This window comes from Eptatretus burgeri, chromosome 9 (assembly GCF_056783735.1).
Source record: "Eptatretus burgeri isolate ZD-2024b chromosome 9, Ebu_testis_v1, whole genome shotgun sequence".
NCBI lineage: Eukaryota > Metazoa > Chordata > Myxini > Myxiniformes > Myxinidae > Eptatretus > Eptatretus burgeri.
Window position 1 is genome coordinate 30485130 of NC_140969.1, and position 19546 is coordinate 30504675.

Here is a 19546-nt window from a genome sequence, read left to right on the forward strand (position 1 = left end):
TTGTATACCCCGTGTTCCCGCTCCATCCCTCTCCTTTCCACAGATCTCCTAATGTCTCTGTTCCCCTCTGTTTTGTCCTTCCCACTCCCACCCCTCTTGTCTCATTCCCACCTTGATGTGCGGCATCTGTTAGCTTTCATACGAGCTTCAAGAAGGTATACAAAAAAAAGTCAGTTCATCAAATTGCTGCCCTGCTGGAGCTGCACCGGTCAACTGTAAGTGCTGTTATTGTGAAGTGGAAATGTCTTGGAGCAACAACAGCTCAGCTGCAAAGTGGAAGGCCACATCACTTGCTGTGAATGGTCGGCCACACCACTCACAGAATGGGACCACCAGGTGCTGAAGCGCGTAGCGTGGAAAAATCGTCTGTCGTTGGTTGCTACACTCACGACCGAGTTCCAAACTGATTCTGGAAGCAACATCAGCACAAGCACTGTTCGTTGAGAGCTTCATGAAATGGGTTTCCAAGGTCGAACAGCCACACACAAGCCTAAGATAACCGTGCGCAATGCCAAGAGACGTCTGGAGTGGTGTAAAGCTCACCGCCATTGGACTCTGGAGCAGTGGAAACGTGTTCTCTGGAGTGATGAATCATGCTTCACCATCTGGTAGTCAGATGGATCTGAGTTTGGCAGATGCCAGGCGAATGCTACCTGCCTAAATGCATAGTGCCAACTGTGAAGTTTGGTGGAGTAGGAATAATGGTCTTGTGCTGTTTTTCATGATTCGGGCTGGGTCCCTTAGTTCTAGTGAAGGGAAATCTTAACGCTACAGCATACAATGACATTTTAGAGTGTAGACGATTATGTGCTTCCAACTTTGTGGCAACAATTTGGGGAAGGCCCTTTCCTGTTTCAGCATGACAATGCCCCCATGCACAAAGTGAGGTCCATACAGAAATGGTTTGTTGAGATTGATGTGGAAGAACTTGACTGGCCTGCACAGAGACCTGACCTCAACCCTACTGAACATCTTTGGGATGAATTGGAACACCGACTGCGAGCCAGACATAATCGCCCAACCTCACTAAGCTCTTGTGGCTGAATGGAAGGAAATCTCCGCGCCAATGTTCCAACATCTGGTGGAATGCCTTCCCAGAAGAGTGGAGCCTGTTATCGCAGCAAAGGGGGGGGGGACCAACTCCACATTAATGCCCATGATTTTGGAATGAGAGGTTGGACGAGCAGGTCAGGTGTCCACATACTTTTGGCCAAGTATTGTATCTCTCCTATTACGAAACCTACATGCAAAACCCCGTTCTGTCTCTTCCACCAGAACCCCGTTTACTCGATTGCCGGCGGGACTGAGAAAGATGGAGAACAGAAAGTGCTGTAGCTGGAGTCTACAGTACATGCATTACTCTGCGATTTAAGAACAGTCAAATTTGAGCTACCCTCATCTTAGAATTTCGCCTTTGGTACAAAAACAAACCGATTACACCAAACGCGAGGGGAGAGGTGAACAAAAATCATTGATTAACAAAGAGCCAAACATTGCATCCTTTGGGATTGCAGAACACAGCATTCCATCTGTATTTCTGGATTCCTACACAGTCAGCATGTATCCAATATGTACCAATTGCTGGTAAATTAGTGACCGCAGCTGTATTTATACATCGTGTCTCTTCGACGAGGTCGTGGCACAATGAAGTTGCTGGCCCTCTGTGTGTTGGTTATTGCGTGCACTCTTCAACCTGGACACAGCTCAAAGTAAGTTACTTCGCCGACCAATCAATCACATGAAAGTTTCAGTGGGATCAAAATGTTCTTGGATCAATGGTTGTGCAGAAGAAGATTTAGAAAATATGTTCAAATATATAAAAAAAAAAAGTGGGATGGGAGTATTATTGATGAAAGCACTGAACATTTCATTGCAATGCTCTGTCAAATTGTTGATAGGTATTCACACTCTCCTTTTAAGAAGTCTAGCCCGGGTTTGAATCCCGACCCAGCTCGAAACTGTCACCCTGGTAATTCGCAGGCAGGATGATTCTTCAATGTGTCCCTTTTGGATGGACGTTAAGCTGGGTGTCCTGCCGATGCCCTAATTACTTGGTCGAGCGGCAGGACTGGCCGGTGATGATGAATAGAGCCGGTTTATTTATTGGGTTACAACAACCTGTTTACTGCACAATTCAACGAATTCACGTTGTTACCGAAGCTTGTTACCGAAGGTGTTACCGAAAAAGCTTGTTACCGAAGGTGGAAGGAGGTTGTGTTTTCACTTCAATCTGTTTGTTACTTGGCAAAAAAAATTTTGGACAAAGTATGTTACTCTGTAGCGTTTGTCTGTTTGTCTGTCTGTCTGTCTTTCACACGTTTGGTCACAGTTTTCCATCAATTGTTCTGAATTTTTTTGCGTGTGTAGGTGACCGGCCAAGGATGGCAACGCTTAATTTTGGTAAAGATCCGAATCCGGATGCGGATCTGAATTTTTTAAGTGATTCTTCACCATTGAGAGATGAGGCTAAACCGATATATCCCACAATATCTCAAAAGATTATAGATGGATTCAGACAAAACTTAGTGGACAGGTTGAGTGTGTGACAAAGACGAATTGAATCGATTTTGGTGAAGATCCAAATGCAGATCTAGATGCGAGAATTATTTAATTTTTTAAAACTGATTCCTCACCATTGAGAGATGTAATGGGACTAAAAACGATATTGCATGGACGTTGTGGACGGATTCGGATGAAACTTGGTGGACATGTTGGGTGTATGACGAGGAAGAATTGATTCAATTTTGAAGATCCGAATCTTCATCTGGATGCGAGAATTTTTTTTAAGTGATTCGTCAACTTTGAGAGATTGGGCCAAAAGCTATGTATGGCATGATATCTCAAAAAGTTGTGGAATGAGTTATGACAAAACTAGGTGGATGAGTTGGATAAGTGACGATAACAGGCGATTAGATTCTGGTAAAAGTCTGGATTCAGTTCAGACCTATTGGTGGGATACAAAATGTAAACTGTTCAGACTGGCAGAGTTATGTTGTTTTCTGAATGCTGTTCCATTTCGCCAAGTTCTCATTCGATGAGAGATTTTTCATTTGTTTGTTTGTTTGTTTGTTTGTTTGTGTACAGGATATCTCATAAAGTTGGGGACGGATTCGGATGAAATTTTGTGGGCAGGTTGGGTGTGTGACAAGGGCGAACTGATTAGATTTTTGGTGAAAACCCGGATCCGGATCCGAGAATTAAAGCGATTCCTCACCATTGAGAGATGGGAATAAAAACGACATACGTATCGCATATCTCAAACATTTATTGGTACTTATATGCTCTTTTGGATCAGGTGTTGCATGGCAGAGGTATGCCTTCTACCGAGAGTGCTTCTAATTGAAGTACTGCATCCATAAACTGAGATGCCTGATAAAAATGAATGCGTGTACAGAATACCATTCAAATACTTAAAAAAAAAAAATTCACACAAGGAGTCGCGCAAAGTCCTTCCTTGGCACACCTGAGCTCCTGACCACATACAAAGCTTTCGTCCATAGCCTGATGGAGTACTGCTCTCCCCTCTGGGCTGGTGCTCCTGCCTCTCACCTTTCTCGCCTTCACGCTGTGGAAATCAAGGCATTTGCAATCATTGGTATTTCCCACGATGAGGCTGAGTCTTTGGGTCTCTCACTCTCTTACCGTAGGCAGGTCGGTGGTCTTTCTGTCTTCCACCATCTACTCTCTGTCCCCCCCTATTTACGCCAGTCGCTCAAGGTCCACCAGCAACCCCCTTCTGGTAAAAATACCAAAATCACGAATCACTGCTCACCTTCACTCTTTCATTCCTCTTTTTTCCCACCTTTGGAAGAAACTCCCACACTTTTCAATCCCACTCTTCCCTCCAGGTCTTCAAAACAGCCGTTCACCACCATTTCTTATCTTTCCCCAACCACGATCTTTTCTACCCCCGTTAATCCACTCCAAACCCACGTCCTTCAAATTCCCTGCTTTCCTTCCTGAAAATCCCTGTGGTGTCCATGTTGTATTCCTCATGTTCCCCGCCCATCCCTCTCCCTTCCACAGATCTCCTCATGTCTCTGTCCCGCACTGTTTGTCCTTCCCTCTCCCTCCCCTCTTATCTCCTGCTCCCCTCGTTGTACGTTCTGTGTTTTAGCCCTTATGTGAGCCTCGACATTACATACAAAAAAAAAATGATTACAGAGGAATTAGCCAATTATATAAACGACCTCGTAAAAATGAGAAGAGTTAAATCGTGATTTTCAATCAATTAACTCAAACGATGCTAACAGTTGACCAGGTGATCGTTACAAACCCAAGTGTCTTTCTTGGTTTCAACGAGGACAGCTTGGGAAAAATTTCACTTCGCCATTTTGATCTGGCAAGAAGGTCGGAGCGTGGAAATGTGCAAATGTGTGATGTCCATCCTCGACACAATCCCTTCATCTGAGAACCCAAGTGGGTGATTATTGTCGGGAAACGAAAGGATGATCTGTCCTCCTCTCATTCCAGTTTGAACACCCAAAATACAGAGCAGGAGACGAGCAGTTTCACTTGGACGAACGCAACTTTACATTAGAATCTGTTGTGAACCATATAATGCAGGTGGGGGGGAGGGGACTTTTTCAAGTCTGGGGGGGGGGGAACTTTTCCAAGTCTGGGGAGGGGAAACTTTTTCAAGTCTGGGGGGGGAACTTTTCAAGTCTGGGGGGGGGGAACTTTTCCAAGTCTGGGGGCGGGGACTTTTCCAAGTCTGGGGGAGGGAAACTTTTCAAGTCTGGGGGGTGAACTTTTCCAAGTCTTGGGGGGGACTTTTCCAAGTCTGGGGGGGAACTTTTCCAAGTCTGGGGGAGGGGGAACTTTTTCAAGTCTGGGGGAGGGGACTTTTTCAAGTCTGGGGGGGGGAACCTTCCAAGTCTGGGGGCGGGGACTTTTCCAAGTCTGGGGGAGGGGGACTTTTTCAAGTCTGGGGGGAACTTTTCCAAGTCTGGGGGCGGGGACTTTTCCAAGTCTGGGGAGGGGAAACTTTTTCAAGTCTGGGGGGGGACTTTTCCAAGTCTGGGGGGGGAACTTTTCCAAGTCTGGGGGAGGGGGAACTTTTTCAAGTCTGGGGGAGGGGACTTTTCAAGTCTGGGGGGGAACTTTCCAAGTCTGGGGGCGGGGACTTTTCCAAGTCTGGGGGAGGGGGACTTTTTCAAGTCTGGGGGGGGGGGAGCTTTTCCAAGTCTGGGGGAGGGGGAACTTTTTCAAGACTGGGGGGGTGAACTTTTCCAAGTCTGGGGGGACTTTTCCAGGTCTGGGGGACTTTTCCAAGTCTGGGGGGAAATTTACCAAGTCTGGGGGGGAGGGGGAACTTTTTCAAGTCTAGGGGGGGGGAACTTTTCCAAGTCTGGGGGTGACCATAACAGCCATTGTGAAACTTTCTGCAGGCTGATGATATGCAGTGATGTGTTAATTTAAACAATACATATGCAAATACTTCTTGTCACTATTCATTCTGACTGTTCGTGTTGTACTGTAGCAGTGTGTTCAGTTAGCGAGTTTCTTGTAGATCACTCACCCAGTGGCTTTAGCACTCAAGCAAGCACTCCTTTCAAAACCGTTGGTAAGGAACGCCTGACGTGGCACACCTTCGTGATTGGACACACCTTGGGTTTGAGGCCTTGCCCGAGGATCCCACATCACAAGGAATAACGAGGAATCGAAATACAGGAGGCTGCCAATTCCGCCCATCGTGCTTGCTGCACATCAACACCAGACCAATCGACATGAAAATGCAAAATGTTGTTTTTTTTGTCATCTTTTACTGCAGTTTTTTTTATTTCCAGAGAGGTGGATGAAGGCGGTTCTTGGATGAGAAACAACATCACCCACACACCACCCATTGATGAGACCCCCACACAAAACACTCCGTAAACATGTGCACAATCACCCACCCTACTCAAGCAACTTACAGGTCCTGTTAACATCCCCATTCCCCTCTATCTCCATAACTTCCAGGTCCCTCTCTAATTCCAATTTAAACTTATCTTCTGTTTCTGCTGCCACCACCTTTCCAGGGAGACCATTCCATGCATTAACTATTGTCTGAGTAAAAGACCCCTGCCTTACTACCTCTTTACTCTCAGGCGATGACTCCTGGTCTGATCACTGTCTACTCTGCTGAATAATTCTTCTGTATGTATTTCATCTATACCTTTCATTATGTTAAACATCTCTATCATATCTCCTTGTAACCGCCTCCTTTCTAGTGTATAAAGCCCTGTCTCCTTCAGCCGCTCCTCATAGCTGAGTCGAGCTCGGCCCGGAATCAATCTAGTAACCCTGCCCTGAACCCTCTCTGTGGCATCTATGTCCTTCCTGAGTTGTGGTGACCAAAACTGCACACAATATTCTGGATGTGTCCATCACTAAATTCCTGTACAATGTTAACACCACCTCTTTTGATTTATGATTGATCCCCCTCCGAATACAACCTAAAACCCTCTTTGTTTTACCTGTAGCTGCCTAGCACTGTGCCACCTGCTTACCTCCCATATCTATTACCCCCCCCCCCGATCCTTCTCCTGTGTGACACGCTCCAAAATTACCCCTTCCATTCTGTAATCTCTATTTTTCATTGTTCTTTCCCATCCCAACACCTTCCACTTGCTCAGGTTAAATTCCTTCTGCAAATCTTTTACCCAATCTATGCAAGTATCAATACTTTCCAGTATCTGATCACCACCCACTCTGATACCCATCTTACCTCCAAGCTTTGTGTCATCTGCCAATTTAGAAAGTTTACTCTTTACCCCATTATCGAAATCATTGATGTAAATTTGATATGAACTCACAGTCCCTGCCCTATGGGTGATCTTGTTCCAAGCATGCAACACGTTCTTCTGACACATACCTTTACTTGGGTGGTGTCCATGAAAATGACAGCTCTGTGTAGGAAAAATAAATAACCTAGGTTAGGTGGATGAAGCAAAAACATATCTATTGCTTAGAATTCAAAATACCTCATTACACTGGAAAACGTGGGGACAGAAATACTGTACATGATGGAGACTTGTAATACCGTCACCCTCATGAAGGCGGCGCTACACGATACACATTCACCTGGAGAATTTGCGGTCCCCCAAGATCACAGGCAAAGAGAAAAACACCCCGATACATTGATCATTGTGGTTATGTGGATCCTCTGTAGCAAGTCTGGATGTAATTGTGCCACAACTGTTGGACGAGTAACCCGGCAACCAAGCCCACAAACATACAACTTTCACATTTTAATGCCTGTTATTTGTGGATGTGTGCTCCACTGGGCTGGTGTAGGCTGGGCATGCAGGTCTGGCGGGTATCCGAACGTTCAGGGCTGGAGAAGCACTGGGCAATGTATGACGATGCATGTACGAAAGGTCTACCAGTTAGAAACTGCAATAATTATTGTGTGATTTCTACTTCTGAGTTTTGTCACTTGGGATTTACCAGCACATTACCATAGAGTGATTACATCACCAGCCCCCCCCCAATCCCCCACTGCCCCACAGTGACACACACACACACACACACACACACACACACACACACACACACACACACACACACACACACACACACACACACACACACTTCTGACAAGTCATCATCAAAAAACCTCACCCTTCCCCTCCCAATTCTGTCCCATCTTTGCTCTCCTTCACCCCTCCCCTTCAACCCCAAGTCCTCACCTTCCCCTCCCAACCCTAAGTTTTCGATCCCCTCCCTGCATTCAAACATTCACACGCTCATGTCCCTCTCCAAACGAAAGTCCTCAACCCTCCACCCCCCACCTCCCTTCCAAAAGTGTCCCATCTTTACTCTAAGGCCAAAAAAAAAAATGTTGCATTGGCGTAACGGGTCACTGAAAAATAGGGAAGGTCGGTCGGGATCTTTTTTTTTTTTTTTTTTTTTTTCCTAATAAATCCCAAAATTTTTGGATAATAAATCCAAAAATTTAATAAATCCTAATAAATCCCTCCCAAAATCTCCCCCGGCTCGAGTACCACCCTTTTTGTCGGCGGGTTCTGTCCGAAACACTTCCGGGTTTTTGCGATCGCGATCGCAATCAACAAGATACTTGAAATCGATAGCAAAAAAACAAAAAAAAACGTAGGGTCGGCGGAATTTTTAGGGTCGGGCGGGTTACGCCAATGCAACATTTTTTTTTTTTTGGCCTAACCCTCCTCCCACTCATCAAAGCAAACGGGTATTCCCACGTCAAAACAACGGAGTATGTAACGTTTTATGCTGCGCTATCATGATATCACTAACTTCAAATAAACCCGTCGGGGGGGGGGCATTCAAATATTATTTCAGGTATTTTTGCCAAAATCTGACACCCCCCCTCCCCAAGCCCCTGTAACACTTATTAAATATAATTTACTTACAAGGTCCAGGCTTGCGGAAGAGCTAGGACACAGAACAAATCAAGACACAACATAACAAAGGGAACAGGTGGAGAAAGGGGATATATCAACAGCAGGGTGGAAGGAGAATTAGACAGAGATGGACAAACAAGGGATGCAGGTAACTAGGAGAGACAAGGGGAATGCAAAGGGTGGACAATATGGATACATAAGCCAAATTTTGGGAGGGGTGGGGTAGTTTAATGGATGTAGAAAAGATCATGATTTTGGATGGAGGTTGATTTAAGATGATGAATAGTTGTCTTGAACACCAGGAGGGAAAAATGAGATTGAAGTGAGTATGGAAGGTGGTTCCACAGGCAGGAAAAAAACAGAGGAACAAGAAAAAGAGCAATCGGAGATTGCAGACCCTCGCGACGACTACTTTTGAGTGGTGTATTTTTTATAGATTTTAGGGTAAATCGAAAATGGTTGCCAACCACATGACCTATGATATCATGGACAGGCGGTCATATGTGTAAAGTTTTGCCTCGATTTGTTCAGCCACTTCAGAGAAGATTTTTGAAGGTTTTGTTTTTTTTAAAAAAACAACAACACGATGGCTGCCGAATCACGTGACCGAAGATGTAATGATTTTTTTTTCTGTGGACCATTTTGTCCATAGATGACCCTCAAAATTTTTCATACTGAATGGATGTGGCATTCTACATATGCAATTATGATGTCATAAAAAATATAACTCATTCCCCATGAGGAATGAAATGGAGTACCTCAAGGCAGTGGTTGAGGCCACATCTTATTCCTCATCTTCATCAATCATCTGGCTGACTGGAAAATCCTCTTTATCTCTTTGCTGATGACTCCACTCTGTTGTGACATCTCTCATCCTTTTGACAGACAATCAGCAGCCTCTTCTCAGAACTTGATAAAATCACAAACTGGCCGAATACTTGGAATATGTTCAATCCTGAGAAATGTCTCTGTCTCTCTGTCTCTCTCTCCCCTCTCTCTCCTCTCTCTCTCTTCTCTCTCTGTCTCTCTGTCTCTCTCCCGTCTCTCGTCTCTCTCCCCTCTCTCCTCTCTCTGTCTCTCTCCCCTCTCTCTGTCTCTCTCCCGTCTCTCTCTCTCTCTCTCTCTCTCTCTCTCTCTCTCTCTCTCTCTCTCTCTCTCTCTCTCTCTCTCTCTCTCTCTCTCTCTCTCTCTCTCTCTCTCTCGCCCCCTGCTGGCTGTTGGTACGTTGTGTACTGTCATGGTCGCTCCTTGCTTCGTGTCGTGAGTACCCCTGCTGTGCTGTTTGGCGTTTTCACTTTCCCCATGTGTTCGTTTTCTACTTGTGGACTTTTCCCGTGTTTTTTTTTTCCTTCCTGTCTAGAGAGAGATATGAGAGAGAGAGAGAGATATGAGAGAGATATGAGAGAGAGAGAGAGATATGAGAGAGATATGAGAGAGAGAGAGATATGAGAGAGATATGAGAGAGAGAGAGATATGAGAGAGAGAGAGATATGAGAGAGAGAGAGAGAGAGAGAGAGAGAGAGAGAGAGAGAGAGAGAGAGAGAGAGAGAGAGAGAGAGAGAGAGAGAGAGAGAGAGAGAGAGAGAGAGAGAGAGAGAGAGAGAGAGAGAGAGAGAGAGAGAGAGAGAGAGAGAGAGAGAGAGAGAGAGAGAGAGAGAGAGAGAGAGAGAGAGAGAGAGACAGAGAGAGAGAGAGAGAGAGATATGAGAGAGAGAGAGAGAGAGAGAGAGAGAGAGAGATATGAGAGAGAGAGAGAGAGAGATATGAGAGAGAGAGATATGAGAGAGAGAGAGATATGAGAGAGACCACGATCTCGTGTCGAGAAAAATCGTAGGCCGAAGGCCTGTCATGGCCGCCGGGGGAGGTTTTTCTCGTTCACTGAGACCATGTTCTTTGTTAATTCTCAACTTTAATGGTTGTTTTCTTGGTGTTTGTGAAAACGCCTTATTTCTCTCGATAAAGTTTACTAACTTGTTTTCCTGAGTTAGAATGGCGGGTGAACGTTTCTGTGTGGAGATGTTCGAATCACTAACTCGTAAAAACGCTGTTTTTTTGCTTCTCTCCCAGTGAGGTGGAACTTAACGATGTGCTTTCCTCCATTGGTAACATCGTTGGTTTACATAATGTTCGTGCTGCTTCTCGCATGAATAAGAAGTTTGTGGTGTTTGTGTCAGAGGAACACTTGGTCACCACGGTGGTTGAGCATGGCTTGTTCATCGAACCGAACACTTACCTCTCTGTGTTCGCTTTACAGGCCCCAACAGTTAAAGTTAATATTAATAATATTCCACCATTTATAAGGAACCAGGACTTGTGTAACCAGTTAAACAAGTTCGGTAAGGTTGTGTCGAGGATCTCGATGGTGCCGATGCGTCATGTTAGTGATAAATTTAACCACGTCATGTCCTTTAAAAGAGTGGTTTATATGATACTACCTGGAAATGGAAAAACACTGAATGTTGTACTCAGTGTAAAAATCGACGGGTTTGAATATAAAATGTTTGCCTCCTCAGAGGTCATGACGTGTTTTGGGTGTGGAGCTCACGGGCACGTGAAGAGTGTTTGTCCGAATGCAGTTACACCGCAAGAAAGTGAAGGTTCGGTGAGGAACGATTCTTCCTCACCACAAACTAATGGGGGAGAAGGTGAATCGGGAGCCCAGCTCCGCCCCCCTCCCTACCGGCTGAGGTGTTCGACGAAATGGACTCGTCCACCCCGACCGCGTTGGAGAGAGGGTGTGTAATCGTGACGTAATTAATACACCCCCACCAAACGAGGAAGTGAAAGTGGTTGCTTCCTCTCCTTTACCATCCACTGTACAGGACAGTGTGGACGATATGGACGTATCTGTTACGGATACCAGGAAAAAAGGCCAAAAACGGTTAAATGTTGATGCCTTTGATGCCAAGGAGCAGAATGAGGTCCAGATCGTGTCAGGCTCGGTGGAGCACCAAGGGACGTCTCGGTACGTCTTGGACCTTCAATAATCAAGGTACGTCTGTCATTGGAAACCCCTTGGTCAGGCCCCCCTAACAAACGGACGCCAACGTTGTCAGACGGAATGAAAACCCGTCATTCTTGTTACAAAAACAGCTAAAATTGATGAAAAAGCGGCCGAAATTGAAACCAACACGGTAATTACGGTCGCAATAGCAAATATAACCGAAACCAACACTTTTATTCTACACACAAGAACGGTCGTGACGGACACAAGAACGGACAATCCCGAGATAGAACGGTGGGGAACGGAAGCGACCGAAGCGAAAGCGATTAATTCCGGTTACCATAACGTGGAAAACATGGCGGCTTAAAAAGATCTTGAAGTTATGGTAAGTTAACTTTAACGTAGTCTGCCTTGACTATATCATGTCTGTTAATGAAAACCCGTTTGTGGTTCGGGATGTTATACAAGCAGTGATAAATGCGCCCTCTTGACTCAATGTGTGGCTGACATTTCGTGAAATTCGTGCCCCCCGTACTGTGCTGCAGCGATCAGTGACGATTGATCGTTTATATTTGCAAGAGGTAAAATTTGATAGTAATAATAAATTGCAAATTCCAATAAAATAACAAAGTTAATATGAAGTAAAAACTGTAAAAAGATCCCATACACGATCCCCTATGTTGAACTGGGCCGACACAACTAGCGATCCTTCACTCGGGGGCTCAAAATAAAGGCAAACCAAACATTATCATCACAACAAAATTCGGTTTAATAAATTGTTAAAACTACATCAGGTACTACCCACTATATATTATCTATATTACATTTATGTTCGAGACACAAGCACTAAAAATTTACATCCCGTAACAGGTCGTTCTACTGCATCCGCCATCTTGTTCGCACTACAGTAACCGGAATGAACCGCTTTTGTTTCGCTCTCGGACGTTTCACGACGGAAATAACCAACCTTGCTTCCGTTCCCCACCGTTCTATCTCGGGATTGTCCGTTCTTGTGTCCGTCACGACCGTTCTTGTGTGTAGAATAAGCGTGTTGGTTTCCATTATATCTGCTATTGCGACCGTAATTACTGTGTTCGTTTCAATTTCGGCCGCTTTTTCATCAATTTTAGCTGTTTTTGTAACAAGAATGACGGGTTTTCATTCCGTCTGACAACGTTGGCGTCCGTTTGTTAGGGGGGCCTGATGGTAGTACCGGAGTCGTGTTCGGATGTAGAAACTTCGCTTGTTCCACTGGCCGACTCTGAGTGGGACACAGAGAACGGTGAGGTATCTCAGGATGTTTTAAGTGTTTGTCCTGTTAGCCAAACTTATTCAGACAAGTTAATAGCTATGTCTGACAGTGATGAAGAAATAGATAAAGGGGAAAATCCCTGTGTGTTAAATGTCAACCCCTCCCTCACAGATGATGAAAGGGTTGTAAGGAAGGACATGATGTAAGGGTTGTAAGGAAGGACATTGACAAGGCAAATTCAGTGGGGTCTGTAAACAGAGCAGAACTTTCTGTTGAACCAAAAGTAAGTGTTCCACAAGTAATAGGAGATGCCATAGATGAAGCACTTGATTCAGATGAAACCTCTTCTACCCCACATTTTAGTGCTTTAAGCTCTCAAGAGGATGAAGGGGGAAACGACACAACCTTAGTGTCTCAAGAAAATGTGATTACATTCCTGGATGATACATTCAGGAAAAGATACGTAAAAATCAAAGATTACTTCCCGAATGTACACGATTTCATTTAAACTGCAAGGAGTATGATTCGTGATCCTTATCAGGTTCACATGTCAGATCCTCAATTCCAAAGGTTAAGGAAGTGTGTTGCTTGGGCTGGTAAAGAGCTTCAAGAATAACTAACAGAATGGAGATAAAAGTAGCATCCCTGAACATCAATGGAGGCTCCAGTTGTGTGCGTCGTCTCCAGGTATTTCAGCTCTTCCAAAATGAAAAAATTGATGTGCTAATGCTACAGGAGACTCATGCAAATTAGTCTTCTGAGGATGAGTGATAAAATCTTTAAAGGTTGTCTTTTTTTCTCGAGTGCGCTCGTTGAGGCCAAGGCTGGTGTGGCAATAGTGTTGCATCCTCGACTCCAGCCTTCGGAGATAACTTGTAAGGAAATTTGCAAAGGTTACTTACTGTCTGTGCAATTTGTCAGTAGTAACCTAAAGATTTGCATGACAAATGTTTACTGTCCTCGTGCTAACTCTGAAAGAGGTGCCTTTCTGTACAAGTTGGCAGAGTTTGTAAGCACCATTGACTTAACCATGTTGTTGTGTCTGGGGGGTGACTACAACTGCACCCTCAACCCACAACTTGATCGGAGCACTTGTGAGCCTCATCCACCCAGTGCAAGGCCTTTGGCACAGGTAGTCAAAAAAGTTTAAACTGGTGGATGTGTGGCGGGTACAGAACCGAAATATCCATCAGTATACATGGGTGTGTGCATCAAGAAATGTTTTGACGATGGCTCGCCTCGACAGATTTTATGTTAATCATGAAATGGTAAACATTGCTAAGAACTCGTATATTAGACCGTGTTTTTTCCGACCATCACATGATTGTTATGGTGTGTGGCTTTCCTCATCATGTCTGTGGAAGTGCATATTGGACTTTTAATTTGAAACTTTCACAAAGTGCACATTTTATAGAAGCTTTTAAAATGGTATGGGGAAAATGCGAGTCACAAAAGGGTTCATATTTGAATTTAAGACAATGGTGAGACTGCACAAAGTCCTAAATCAAATGTTTTTGCCAACAATACTGCTCATACAGCACATACAACGCCTTTGGTGTGATATCTGCTTTAAAAAACGATATACTTATCTGTGAGCAGAAAGCTGGATTGTCTAGCGTGAATGTCCAGCAGTTGTCAGAGAAAAGGACCCTTCTGGCTGAAATGGTGATAGAGCGGGCGGCCGGTGCATTCGTCCGACTGCGGAACGAAAAAATCCAACTTGACACACCAAACAAAGGGTTCTTCAATTTGGAAAAAACGGTCAAGACCTCTCAACAAATCCATGCTTTGCACTCTTCTAGTGGTGATTTGTTGACCTGTCCTCCCAGAGTGATATCAAGCATGAACTGCAGGACTATTTTTCAGGACTATCAGGACTATTTTTCGAAACTCTTCGCAAAAAGAACTGTGAATGAGGAGAACAGGAATGCGATGCTTGAACAGCTCCCTTCTCTGTCTGAAGACCAACAACAATTGCTTGAGCCTGGCATTTCTCTTGGAGAACTTACTGCTGCGCTCAAGGATAGCAAGGATAGCAAGGATGGGAAAGCCCCTGGACTAGACGGCCTTGCGGCTGAATTTTATAAGGCTTTCTGGGACACTCTAGGCCCTACTCTTCTTGAGGTCTTTCAGGAGAGTGTTGAACAAGGTGAATTGCCATTGAGCTGCCGGAGGGCAGTTTTGTGTCTCCTTCCGAAGAAAGGAAACCTGCATGAGACCACAAATTGGCGGCCTGTGTCACTCCTCGACACGGACTATAAAATATTGTCAAAAGCACTTGCAACCCGTCTAAAGGAAGTCATCTCCTTCTTGATTGGCACTGATCAATCATACTGTGTTCCAGGACGTTCCATATACGATAATATTTTTTTGGTGAGAGACTTGATCAGTCTCGGTCGAACTACATCTCCTGGTTTTGGTTTATTACTTTTAGATCAAGAAAAAGCTTTTGTTAGTGTTGACCATTCTTTTTTGTTTGATGTATTAAGGAGAACAGGGTTTGGGAAAAAATTTATTTCTTATGTTAAGTTATTGTACAAAAATGCATCTTGTCTGCTGAAGGTTAATAATAGTCTTTGTTACCCCTTCCCCTTTCAGCGAGGCATCCGTCAGGGCTGTGCACTATCAGGCATGCTCTACAATCTATCCGTTGAATCTTTATTAGTTTTACTTCAGGACTCATTGTAAGGAGTCTCTCTTTCACAAAACTCCAAAGTCGCTGTTTCAGCTTATGCTGATGATATTTGTGTTGCTATTGCAAATCAAAAAGATGTTTCGGAGGTCTCTCGTTGCCTTACCCAGTTTGAGCTTGCTTCTACTGCAAGAGTAAATTGGAAAAAAAAGTGTAGCTTTGTGGGTGGGCCCCAGATCGCCTTCCTCGTCCCTGCCTGTTTTACCAGGAGGAATACAGTGGAGTCGTGAGGGGTTTAAATATTTAGGCTTATTTCTAGGAATTGAAGCGTATGAACAAAAAAAATGGGAGAACTTCCTGGAAAAAATTAAATTGAAACTGGCAAGGTGGAGAAGATTGTACCAACTTCTCTCGCTTAAGACATGGGTGTCAATCATAAACAACTTGGTGGTTCCATTTATTTGGCATAAAGTTATCCCACTTGAACCTCCGAGATACTAAGTCACAGGCATTCAGAGGGTTCTGACTGATTTTTTCTGTGGTGGCCACCATTGGCTGGGCTCAGACGTGGTCTGCAGACCCCGAAATGCGGGTGGTCAAAATCTGATGCATATCCCAAGTCGGATAATGGCATTCCGGATTTCCACGATTAAGCGCCTACTGTACAGTGAGTGTGTTCCTTGGCGACCTCTCACAAACGCCTGTTTGCAGAAAGTGGAAGGTCTGAAATATGACCGTGAACTTTTCCTCATCGACCTGCAACACGTTCACATGTCTTAGCTCCCCAGTTTTCATCAGAGCCTTTTGAATGCTTGGCAAGTCCTCGGAGTGCAACGTTTAGAGGTATCATGTGATGCCCAAAAGTTTGTACATGAGCCATTAGTTCGGAATCCTTTATTCTCTAGAATTTCAACCTCCAGGTCGTTTATGCATTGTTTCACCAGTGTTGGAATAAACAGAGTGCGAGACCTGTTGCAGCCATCCTTGAATGCCTGGCTTCCTGTAAGCTCACTTTCATCAAAATCTGGTGTTCGTTCTGCTCGTATTGTGGAAAATGTCTTGAAAGCAGTAATTCAAACCTTTCATAGACTAAACATCGGGTGGACTGGGGTGGATGAAGTAGTAGACTCGCGTCTCTATTTCCCTGAACTTCAAATTGCCTCAAAAAAACAAGAGGGTGTGTTCTCCTCAAACTTAGAGGAAATTGGTGTGTTTCACGTCATGGGGAAAACGGCTATCCACAACATATGTCTGGAAGCATGTATCCCTGGTTTTACAAAACTGTTGAATAATCGGTGGAATGAGACCTTACCTGCTGGAGCTTTTTTAACTCCAGTGTGGAACAAAATGTATAGTTCTCCAACTCTTGGGTGAACTGGAGACCTGAATTGGAGACGAGCACATCAAGCCCTGGTCACACAGACATTACTCCATAAGTTTAATTCTTCTGTTATAATTTCTTGTCCTTTTTGTGATTTGATTGAAAATGTTGCCGACATTTTTATTGAATGTAAGAGATTGGTACCCCTCTTTCTCTTCCTTCAACAGCTTTTTCTATAAATTTAATTTTGTTTTTTCCTTTACAGTCTTTATTTATGGAATCGAGGGGGGGGGGGATTATAAAATATATATAATATTATATAAAATATATAAAAGTAAACCAGTCCTCTCGTTTTTGTCTTTTCTGTTGGGCATTGCTAAACTGGCAATTTATAAAACCAGAAAAGCAAAATTGAAAGGGAAAAATGCAAATGTGCTTTTGTGCTTTAAAGGTATGGTTTTGGCACGAGTAAAAATGGAGCAGGCTTATCTTTTGAGCCTGGATATTGTGGGCTATCAGTGGTACACTGATGAGGTTTTGAGTCTCTTTTCGTGATGGAATCTGTTTGTAAAAGTGTAAGGTACTTGCACTTACTTTTTGCATATATGTATTATTCTGTGGTGGTTTTTGACATGAACAGACACCCTTGTTTGTATTGCTTTTGTTAAATTTATTTTTGCTGTAAAATTGTTTGGATTTGTTTTTATGGAGTGTGCTTTTTCTGGTGTGTTTTGATACTTTTATAATAAAAGCATACAAAAGTTGAGAGAGGGAGAGAGGGAGAGAGGGAGAGAGAGAGAGAGAGAGGGAGAGAGAGAGAGAGAGAGAGAGAGAGAGAGAGAGAGAGAGAGAGAGAGAGATAGAGATAGAGATAGAGATAGAGATAGAGATAGAGATAGAGATAGAGATAGAGATAGAGATAGAGATAGAGATAGAGATAGAGATAGAGATAGAGATAGAGATAGAGAAGAGGAATTCCTCAGGATTAAAGGACATATTTCAAGTATTTGACCAGTTTGTGATTTTCTCAAGGTCGAAGAAGAGGGAAGAGGCTGCTGTCTGTCTGTCAGAAAGATTAGAGATGTCACAGCAGAGTGGAGTCATCAGCAAAGATAAAGAGGATTTTCCAGTCAATGAGATAGATCATTGATGAAGATTAGGAATAAGATGTGGCCTCGACCACTGCCTTGAGGTACTTCAGTCTTGACAGGGAGAGGAGATGAAAGGGTTCCATTGAGAGTAACACGTTGTTTACGAGAGTGGAGGAAGTTGGTAATCCATTGGTGGAGTCGGCCTTGGATTCAATTTGTAGAGCAAAACAGGATGTCAGACTCTATCAACAAACATGTCCAAGGAGATGGCCCTGATATCATGTCTGATATTTTGTTGTTGTTGAATACAACATCGAGACTCGTTTCAGAGCTAACAGAACGTATATCAGAGGGAGCAGGAGACAAGAGGAGCAGGAGAGGGAATTACAAAATAGTGGGGAACAGAGACATTAGGAGATATGTGGAAGAGAGAGGGATAGGGTGGGGTACATGGGGTAAACACGATGGACACTCCAGGAAATTTGAAGGTGGTGGGTTTGTGGTGGATTAATTGGGGTAGAGAATATCATAGTAAACATCTGTTTTGAAGACCTGGAGGGAAGAGTGGGATTGAAGAGAAGGTGGGAGTTTGTTCCAGAGGTGGGGAAAAAGAGGAAAGAAAGAGTGAAGGTGAGCAGTGATTCTTGATTTTGGTAGTTTCACCAGAAAGGGGTTGCTGGCGGACCTTGAGCTCACTGTGGAAATATTGGGGGGGGGGGGGGAAACAGATCACAGACAGAGCAAGGGGGTGAGGGTGAGACCAGAAAGGAGACAGTTGAGGACAGAAAGACCACCGACCTACCCTCTGTGAGAGAGTGAGAGACCCAAAGACTCAGCTTCATCGCGGGAGATACCAATGATCCTCGATGCCTTGAATTCCACAGCGTGAAGCTGAGATAGGTGTGAGGCGGGAGGCCCATCCCAGAGAGGAGAGCACTACTCCATCAGACTGTGGATGATAGCATTGTATGTGGTCAGCAGCTCAGGTGTGTTAAGGAAGGACTTTGCACGAGGGAGGATGCCCAATCGGTGACTGGGTTTGGAGGCTGGTTTGGAAATATGGCTTTCGCAGGTAAGATCATGGCAGATAGTGAGACGCAAATGAAATGGACTTCTTCAACACAATTGTTGAGAAAGTAGATTGGGGGGGGGGGAGTGGTTCCAGAATCCTTTCGGAGAGACATCATGATAATGTAAGATTTGTCAGGATTGAAAGATTGGTGTGTCGTTGCAGGGATCTGCTTGTGATTTTATCCAGATCTGGAGAGAGTGAAGAGGCTGCTGCACGCCGATCTGAGGGATGACAGATGGTATGGCAGTGGGTGGAGTCATCAACAAAGAGATAAAGAATATTTTCCAGAGTGTCGTAGATATCATTGATGAAAACCTGAAAAAGCACAGGGCCCAGAACACTGACTTGAGGAACTACAGCCATGGCAGGAAGAGAGTATGAGAGAACTCCATTAAGGGCCGCACATTTGCTGCAACAGGAGAGGAAGTATGCGAGTCATGAGTGGAGATGGCCATGGATACCATAGGAATAGAGTTTTGTGAGCATGCCGGGGTGCCAGACCATATCGAAAGAACACAATATGTCTAGGGAGAGATGGCTCTGATCTCATGTCTGGCATTGAGGATCTCCATCCTTTGTTGTTGAAGCAGAAGCAGCATGTCCAGGGTAGGGTGACCTCATCTGAATCTAAGTGGATGATCGGAAATCAAGCCATTGAAAAAGAGGAAGAATTTATGTCTGAAGCGATGATGGATTCCATAACCTTGCTGATGATTGGGAAAGTTTGATTGGTCTGTCGTTGCAGGGATCTGTTTTTGCACCTTTTTTATGCAGAGCGGTAATGTTTGCTGATTTCCAAGCAGATGGCAGATGACCTTGAGCAAATGAGAGGGTGAATAGAACAGAAAGAGGGTGAGCAAGAGCAACAGAG

The 19546-nt window shown here is 44.3% G+C and overlaps 1 protein-coding gene across 1 annotated transcript in view; it reads left to right on the forward strand.

Annotated features, from left to right (window-relative positions):
* Window positions 1–1513: 1513 nt before the first annotated feature.
* Window positions 1514–19546, forward strand: part of LOC147019826 (complement C3) — a 271920-nt gene continuing 253887 nt past the window's right edge. The window contains exon 1 of the mRNA XM_085894593.1: window positions 1514–1709. Within this exon, the coding sequence (XP_085750719.1) occupies window positions 1645–1709 (65 nt within the window). The 5' untranslated portion in view covers window positions 1514–1644. The remainder of the gene's footprint in view (window positions 1710–19546) is intronic.